The sequence below is a fragment of the Myotis brandtii genome, unplaced genomic scaffold (genome assembly GCF_000412655.1).
Source record: "Myotis brandtii unplaced genomic scaffold, ASM41265v1 scaffold708, whole genome shotgun sequence".
Classification (NCBI taxonomy): domain Eukaryota; kingdom Metazoa; phylum Chordata; class Mammalia; order Chiroptera; family Vespertilionidae; genus Myotis; species Myotis brandtii.
Window position 1 is genome coordinate 1,219,178 of NW_005370777.1, and position 9,901 is coordinate 1,229,078.

At 35.6% G+C, this 9,901-nt stretch overlaps 1 protein-coding gene across 1 annotated transcript in view; it reads left to right on the forward strand.

Annotated features, from left to right (window-relative positions):
- Positions 1-9,901, forward strand: part of ANKS1B (ankyrin repeat and sterile alpha motif domain containing 1B) — an 822,202-nt gene that overhangs the window by 276,820 nt on the left and 535,481 nt on the right. The window contains exon 12 of the mRNA XM_005882370.2: positions 7,296-7,476. Coding sequence (XP_005882432.1) covers positions 7,296-7,476 — 181 coding nt within the window. The remainder of the gene's footprint in view (positions 1-7,295; positions 7,477-9,901) is intronic.

The following is a 9,901-nucleotide window of genomic DNA, read 5'->3' on the forward strand; positions in this document are numbered from 1 at the left end:
GGAGGGCGAGAGGGGGGGGGGGGTAGGGGGGATGCAATTTAAAATTCCATATAACTGTGTTTTAGTTTCAGCTCTCCCATTTGTTAACTGTGAGACTATCTCTAAATCTCAAGTTCACTGCAAAATGGAAAGAGGAATAGCTACTTTCAATACCAATCTTATAGGCTAAAATGAGATAACAAATTTTAAGTTCCTAGAAGTGTGTTACCCCCTCTTGGGTACTTGATATTTGCTCACACCCACTTTTGCCTGTCTATGTTTGTCTATAATCTATATAGCAGAGGAATGGTATTTTGCATACCTGAAGATAAGAAGTTCCATATCTTCAAAATAAGCCTTAATCATATCAACTATTATATTTGTGACCAAAATAAAAACAAACACACACAAAAACTGTACTCCATATTAAAGCTTTTTTTCCCTTTTACTGAAAAGAAGAAAATATTATTTTCCATTTGTATGACATGTGAATAAAAGTTTGATAATATTTACCCCTACTGAGTTGTCTAGACTCCCTCCCCTCTCTATACAGGTTTAAGAGTGATTAAGACAGAGAAATAGGAGAATTCTAACTCAAGATGGCGAACTGACCCCAACTGTTTACATCTTCTCTCTCCTGAAATGCAATTAAAAAATGTATACAAATAAGAATAACTCCATAGCAGTGATGAAAACCAGAGAGTGGAACTATCAGAGGCATTTGGGAACTTCTGAAAGAAGTTCAACTGAAAAGAGAGAAACCAAGGTCAATGAACAAAGTAAATAACCTCTGAGAAAACAGTTAATGCAAGAAAAATATTATAATCAGTATCCTCAGGAAGATTTGAGAAGTTCTTGAATTCATAAAATTAAGAAGAGGCTATTTTTAAATTGGAATTTTTTGAAAATTAAAAATAGGATCATTAGACTAAGGATATATTGTCATGGGGATATAAAGTACAGCATAGGAAATATAATCAATAACATTGTAATAACTATGTATGAAGTCAGGTGGAGGCTAGACTTATTGGGGGAACACTTTGTACGTTATACAAAAAAAATAGGATCGTTACACCTAAAATCATAAAAAATGCCTAAAAGTTTCACGCCTTATCTTATTTTTTAATGGATGTAGCTCCAGAGCCTACAATAGTGTCTGAAACATGGCTGATGGTCACTAGTACTTTTTTGAACAATATAAAAAAGAGGAAGGTTCAAAGAAATCCAAAAGCCATTTACTAAAAGTTCTAGAAGTAGGAGAAGTCACAACAGTAATTGAGAGAGTGTGGTATTAGCACAGGAATAGACAAGTAGATCAATGGGAATGTAGTAGAGTCCAGCAATGTAAAGCCAGTCATATTTGGAAATTTAGTGTAATAAAGTAACATTTCAAATCAGCGAATATATGACAGTATTGGCTAGTAGGCTATCATTTTGGGGGAAAATAATTAGAATTGAATTTTTTACCATATACCAGATACACAAAATATTCTAGGTTGATAAAAATTCTAAAAGAAAATACTACTGGTCTAGCTTACCATTTTTTACAATGCCACCTCCATCTCAGGTTTGGAAAGTATTTAAGAAAAAATCTAATTTATTACCATTGACTTGACATAATTTACCAATGGTTCAGTGTTTGGATGGAAAGTCTATCATTTCCACATATGTTTATGGGTGTCACTTGCTAATTTTTTGACTTTCAGCCATCTTCCCTTGGAAGTCATTCTGAACTTGAGTTTTGCTTGAATAATTTAATACCACCATTGACTTTTTCTAGCACCACTTTGTCTTTGTACTGACACGAGAATGTCCCTCTAGTCCTACTTGACATTTTATTAGGAGGTTGATGCGGTCCCTTTATAATGAAATTAAGTGAATTCAAATGATTTTAAATCCAAGTAAGTGGATTTAAAAAATGTCCATTAGTTTAAGTAATTTGAAAATAACGGAGGAAACATACAAGTGGATATTTGAAAGTTACATTCCAATCCAGAAAACACTTGAAAGTAAATGCACACATTGCCTAGATCTTACCCTAATCAGGAGTTGGGTGTTCTTATTTTACTCATAAATGAATCATATCTGTCTCGGTTGCAGAAATGCCATGAAATTATTAAGGTTATATCAGAATATATCAGTTCATTTACATCTTTACCGAATATAAAGAGATTCTATGGTAATTGGTTCTGATGAAGAGAATCCAAAGTAAGGGTAGGAAATGCATGCCGTTCTGTATGTGACACCATTAAATTCGCACATTACTCTTTTTAAGGTAATAACCTAAGATGGCACTGGCTTCATGGATGTGGGACCAGTGCAGTCCCAATGGGCATCACTCTCAGAAGGGCCTCATGCTTGGGGTTTAATGCTCCTGGTCAACTGTCTAAATTTCTGAATGATTTTTACCTCTGAATTTGTTTTCTAAGCGAAGTCTGTGTGAACATGGAGCCTGTGCTGGGGCTGGGAACCTTGGCTCATCTGTGGTTCACCTCCCACCATCTCCCCACCTTATCGGGCGTGTTCTTAGCAGTGAGACCCTGAACATGGGGAGGATAGCGATGAGGTGCACACGCTAAGTTGCAGCACAGAGCCTGTGGGCGCCTGTGAGAGTCTGCTCTCGTCCTGTGAGTGTCCCAGTGCCCAAGGGAATGCGACATTAAGTAGCAACTAAGACCACATGACAGATCTAGAAAGAGACCATGGAAGAAAGGAAAGCTTGGTTTTATATCTGCTTTTGGAACAAGGGGCCCCACATCTTCACGTTGCCCTGGTTCCAACAACTCTATGGAGCTGGTCCCTACTCTTTCACAGTCATTCGTGTATCTGTTCAATTTCAGCTCCTCAGAGACATTTCCTAATAACCCTATACAGGGGTGACCCACTTTTTCTGTAAAGGACCAGAGAATAAAGTAGTTCAGGCTTTGTGGGTCATAGAGCCTCTGCTGTAACTGCTCAGCTCTGCTGTGATAGTATGAAAGCAGCCATAGACCAGATATAATGAATGGGCATGTACATGTTCCAATAAAACATTATTTATGGACACTGAAATTTGAATTTCATGTAATTTTCACCTGCCATTAATATTATTTTTCCTTTGCCCCTCCCCCCAATCATTAAAAAATAGTCAGATCTGTAGTTTGCTGATTCTGGTTAAGTAAATATGTGTGGGAGCAAGTCCTTGGGAAAGTAGGGAGAGATGAGCGCTGGACCACAGGCAAGGGAGGGAGATGTTTTAAAGGAGGAGTCACAATGAACACAAGTGCAACTCATTTTACAAATTGAAACTTGGCAAATTCCATTTGTAATTTTAACGTTTTTGTGAAAACACTTTTCTTTCTTATACTGAATAGCTTGGCAGGATTCCATCAGGATAGCTTTTTTTTTTTAAAAGTGAATGTATTAAAATCAAAGCAAGTATTCCAGGCCCATCTCCATTTTTAATAATGCTACTATCTCTTTGTTCTTTCTCCCATTACTATTATTTCATTTCTCCACACAGATATTTCTTTAATCCTGCCATTGTGTTTTGTGTTTTGAGGCACCATTTGCTTATGTCTAGATGTGAACACATGGCCTTTCCTTTTCTTTGAAGCCCTTCTGCTTGCTACTTATGTGATCTTGAGTAAATAATTTAACCTCTCTGATCCACTGATTCTGTGCTAGTTAGGCTAAGTAGTGCTCGCTGACATGACAGACCAACCCAGAATCTCAGTGGTTTAACATAAAGGAGGTTTTACCTCAACTTCTTAGAAGGTCCAATGTGGATTGAATGACCCTCCTTCATCTTGGAACTACATCATCTGCAGAGTAAGAGAGGGTTGAAGAAGGCTCACTTCTACAGACAGTCTATTGGTCAGAATTAGTTACCTGTCACCAACCTAAATGCACATAAGGCTTGGAAATAACAAGGAACCTATGTTTATAGTTTTGTTGAGCACTAAAATGGTCTCTTAGAACAGGGGTTGGCCAATGTTTTCTCTATAGGACCAGGCAGTAAATATTTCAGGTGTTGTGGATAATGTGGCTTCTGTCTAAACTTAAAGTAAATGAATGGGCATAGATATGTTCCAGTAAAACTTTATTTTCAGCAACATGAGGCAGACCAGATGTGGGCCAGAGGCCGTAGTTTGCTGATCCATATGATTCTTCCTTTTTATTACCTCAGATGCTCAAAGAGCTTTGGGCAATAACTCTCCACTCTTTGTTCTTCAAACTGGGTAATAGCTGATGGACAGTTCTGAAGAGGTAAATAAGAATGGGGTCAGCTGATCACTGATCAATGGTTCCTTACCTTCAAATTTCTATTAGCTTATCTCCCTTTCTCCAGATATCTTATTTGAAGTTATGCTACAGTGAGATCATAGCACTCTGCTCAAAGAAAGAAAGGGAAAAGGGAAAGTAAAATGTAGATTTGCATGACCATGCATTAGACAGTCTACACTGAGTCCTGAGAGCACACAAGCATACAGCTTTCTTGTTTCTGTGTAGGAATATATACATTTGTGTTTCCCATTAAAGAACTTATCTTCTGGTATTTACCCAAGCGAGAAATCTGTGAGTCACCCTAGACTCCTCCCTTAAAAATCAATCTTCCCATACAATCAGATGTCAAGACTAAAAAGCTAACCTCATTAGCATCTCCTAAAAACATCTGCTATCTCTAACCCTGTTGCCATTGCTTTACTTAGGATCTCGTTATGTCATGGCTGGAATTCTATAGCATCCTCCTAATTAGTTTTCCTTCCTCAAGTCCAACCCCGACCAATCTACTCTCTAAATTGCTAAAGTAAGTTTATTAAAATGCAAACTCGGCTATCAAAACCTTGTTTGAAAATCATTCAGTGTTTTTTTTTAAAATGTTCACATTAAAGATCAAACTCATTGGCATGGCATTTAGAGCCCTTTATGATTTGGCCCCTGCAACTTACAATATCCCATGTCTTGAACCCACCACTACCTTCACGTACTCTGCACTATAGCCACCCCGACTATTTATAGTTTGTATTTCCCTTCTCCCCAGCCTCTTTTGTCTGCCCACCACATGCTTCCCACCTCTGCTTCATCAGAATTCAACTCAGCCACCAATCACCTGCTCATGGAGGCCTTTCCTGATTCCCTCCCTAAATTAGAGACCCACCTTTGGGCTCCCTTTATATTCTGTTCCTCCACTTACCATAGTCCTTTTCACTCTACTATATTATACTGAAGCATAATTCTTGGGTGGCTTGTCTCTTCCCTCATGCACCATTCCTTCTTCAACAAAAGTTTATCATCACCTGGACCGTAGAGACAATGTCTTTCTTATCTGTTCCTGTCACAGTGCTTACCATGGCATCTGCAATTTAGTCACTCAGCAGATATCTGTAGAATGAATTCATGTAGCAAAAAAATATAGCCTGTTTGCTTTTATTCTTTTATGCATAACAAATTGTGTTTGTATGTAAATAGAACTTTGGGTGGTCCGGGTTAAAAAACATTTATTTAAGAAACATTTAAACATAAAGAAGTCCGATACATCAGTTAGCTTGACCTTTAGAAAGTTTATGACAAGGAAAATTATAAAAATTTGGTTTATGGCCTGTTTACAAAGTGAAACAGAAACACAACACAGCACAGTAAAATAAGACCAAGATAATGGGCATGGCTGTGTTTTTATTGCAGCTAGTGTCATAGTTCATGACTTTGTTTTCTGTAAGAGAAAGTTTATTTAGAAAGTCACAGAGGTAGAAAAAGTGAGCTGTGGAAGAAATGGGCTCAGAGCTTAGGAGAAAGAGAAAGGCAGGAAAATGTGCGTTGGGGGAAAGGTGTGGGCTGCTCCATTGAGAGCCGCCCGTAGTTCATGACATTTAATTGCTGTTATACAGTCTAGAGGAAAGAACATTGAATGTGAAACTGAGATTCAGCAGCTTCAAGGACAGACATTTCACGAGAAACCATGACTGACATTGAACCCTGGTCTTTCATACTTCAAAAGCATCTGAGTCCTGTGGGTACTCATTTGAATTCCATTACTGAGTTGATGTGGCATAATAATAAATGACTTGCAGTTTCTTGTATAACAATATTTATGCCTCTCAACCTCTTTCATTAAAATATTGCAATGGTGAAAGAATAAATCATAATGTGATCATTTGTACCCTTTATGTAAAAAAAAATAACCTGTAAAACAGGTATTTTCAGTATCATTTATTTTAGATTATAGACTAAATGATATCTACTTTAAAAACCATGATCTGGAAGAGACAGGGTAGCTGAAATATTATGCAAGAAAACAATCTTTGAAGTATAGTGATTAAATTAATAGGTATTTGAGGGCAATGGAAACATTGGCAAACCAAAAGTAACTTTGGGGAAATAAACTTATTGTAAAGAGATTGAAGTTAACCTCTTGTTAATTATTGTGAGATCATTACTATTTCAGTAATATGAATGAGAAGAATAAAAAGTAGAAATACTTGAATTGATTCTTGGGAAATGCACACAATTCTGAGAGCCAAAAAGACTGCAATCTTTTTTTTGAAGGACTACGTTAGAAGCTCTGCTGGCAGGGAAAAAGAGTGAACATAGTTAAAACTATGGGAAAAAAATAGAAAACTGCTATTGGGAACAATCCATTACTGACAAACAGTATAGATTATAGGTGTCATTACTCCATGATTTTAACTTTTATTTTAAATTGACTTTTCTTGCTATTTGGGGATTAATTAAAACCCTTAAAAAATAAAATCAAAGTTTACCACAAATACCAAGCAGATTCCTGGATCCTGGAAAATGCCCTATATCACTTCAATTAATTCCAATGATAGAATTTCAGCATATGGTACTTGGGGACAATATCTAATGCCACCGTTCCTTGGTCTATATAAAGAATTAAAAAAAATAGAATTGCCCTAATAATGTTTCAATGTCATGAGATCCCTTTTATTGTTAGATTCTATATCCTCAGGGTCTGGCAAATGCCAGATGTTTCATAAATGTTAGTTGATTGAAAGGTGACTTATAATTGCAACTTTCCAAATTGATCATTAAGAGAAATTCTGCACACTACATTTTTACATACTTCTGGAGAAACCTAACAAAGAGTCTAAATGATTTAATCAACTATGCCATTGTAGTTTTTCATTAAATATTTTTCATTATTTAATTTATTAAGGGATTATTTAGTGTCCTTCTATAAAGCACAGTTATATTTTAAGTATAAATCCAGACAGTTTAACTGAAAAAAAATCATCACTTAGATTAAACTGATGGGGAGATGGGGCTAAAGATGAACATGATAATATTAATGCTGTCATCATGCTCATTTATTTTAGCCTAAACAACGAACCTCTATTGTGTCTTCTCTGGATTTTCATCGGATGAATCATAACCAAGAATATTTCGAAATCAACACGTCTACAGGGTGTACAAGCTTCCCTTCCAGCCCTCCTGTTAGTCCACTCACCTCTTCTGTGGGAACCGCAGAGGTCAAGAATGAAGGAACTGGCCATCCAGGTAAAGCAGTTCACTTTATGCAGCTATATTTCTCAACTTTTAAAACTAAAGCCTTTATGAGTTAGATTCATTAAGAGGAATCCTTTGTACAAATTGTGCTGGGTTCTTTGATCACCTACATGTGAGGCAATGTAGGGCTTTATGATTTTTGTCAGAGTGTGGGTATAATATTCTTTCTGAATACATTAATGGCCTTCTAGGCATTAGATATTAAAGATGATGTTATAATGATATTATGATAAAATAATAGGGGTAAATACTACTATTTACCCCTCTCCACGTAGTGGTAGCAACTCATCAATATATGCCATCTAGCTCTGAAGCTAGAGACTTTGGCTCAAGGTTATCTGGGAAGATTAAATTGAACAGTGTGGTCTAAGTGGGCTATCAATCTATGCAAATCAAAGTGAACTTAGAGAAGAGGGGTGTGAAGAAATAAGCCTAGGGGTAAAGGGAAGATTAGGAAAGGAACCACACCCAGTAGTCAAACATACCTGGTTCCATCCAATCAGATTTGCAATGCTTCCCTTCTTCGGGGGCTAGGAGCTAATGACTGGTGGACAGAAATATGAGAAGTGGGGCCTAAAGGATATCTTCTGTTTATATCTAATTTAAAGTAAGTGAACTATTCAACTACTTTTCTTCAAAGAGGTATTATTTTAAAACTCTGTATATATAATTAATATGACTTTTAGAATCATAAATTATTGTTCATGTGTGTATTTCATGTAATTATGTTCAAAATGAATGTGTGTATAACTATATGAAAGAATACACATATTCTTATTTAAGTCCTTTACACTGGCTGTGCTTTTAAGAACACTTTAAGAAGTCTAAAATTATTTCAACAATTTAGCCAGAGAATTATTTTCCCCTAGGAAAACAACTAAGATTTTAAAATATAATGATTAATGGAAATGGTGAGATTGATATTCTGTGGAAGCTATTCTTCAATCTTTCCATGGCAACCAGAGTGATATTTACAAAATGTAAATCAAAGCCTGTCATTATTGTGCTTAAGATGCTAGATGGCTTCTCACTGAACTTAGAATAAAGTCCAACTCCTTACTGTGGCCAATGAAGTTCATTGTAACCTCGCTCCTAACTAGCTCTGTAACCTAACCTTTTGCAAACCTATCCTGGCCCACATGGGCTGTCTTTGCTAGGCATTCTGGCCCTGGGGCTTTTGTACTTTGGTTCTTGCTGCCTAGAATCTCTGTGTTCAAATTTTTATGTAACTGAGTGTCACTTGGGTTTTGACTCAGATGTACTTCCTCATAGACACTTTCCCAGGTTCCTTCAATATAATGATAATTATAATAACAATGATGCAAAAAGAGCAATAGTAATAATATTAATAAGCAATAGTATTTAAGCAAATGTTTAAATAATTTTCATAATGTTTTCAATATTAAATTTAATTTATAATTATTATAAATATTTAATGTCTTGAATTTAATATCTTTAATATTAAGAAGCAATAAGTATTTAAGCAAATACTTAACACTATGCTTCATACACTGTTTTAGGCATTTTATCTATAAACTCATTTAAACCTCATAACTGTTATATGAATTAGGTGTTATTTTTTATAGACAAGGTAACACAGGAAGAAGCTAAATAACTAAATAACAGCCCATAATAATAGAGCTGGACTTCAAACTTGGTGGTAGAGTCCATGTTCTTAAACATTTCTCAACATTGCCTAGTTACTTTGGTCAAATCATCCTGTGTTTTTTTCCAGAACCTATTTACTATCTAAAATTACATTGTTCACTTGTGTACTTATTTATTGTCTTCTCTCCTCTTTCTGGATTTGTGATTTAGAATGGATGGGTCCCTGGTACACTGTAGGCTGCCTCAGTTTGTTTACTAACTATGAGACTGGACTTCTTACCTAGCTTTGAAACTTAACCTCTTTATGCTATAGATTTTATCTATAGAATTAAGTTAACTATTAATTAATTAGATTAGCTTGCCCTGTAGTGCAGTCATGCATGTAAAGTGATTAGTGCCGTGTCGGGTACATAGTGTTAAATAAATGTTAGTAACTATTAGTAGTAGTCATTATGTTAATGAGACCTAGTATTATTCAGTGAGCATGGGCATTTAGTGTATGTCTGCCTTACACCAGATTCAAGTTTCCAGGAGAGGAGAGATGGGACATGATTTGTAAATAAAAGTGTTATGTGAACCCCAGGAAGGGTTGTAGGCATATAACTCATAATTAATACTTAGTTAAATTACTCATTCCAAATTTAAAAAGTTGAAATGGGAAAATGACACTGATACTTGTCTTTTGGGAAATTTTTCTTAGCTTTACTTTAGTGTACTAATTGGTGTTTTTTTAATGATTAATTTTGAAAAATTTCAAAAATGCTTTGAGATAGATAATATTTATTTATTTATTTATTTATTTATTTAT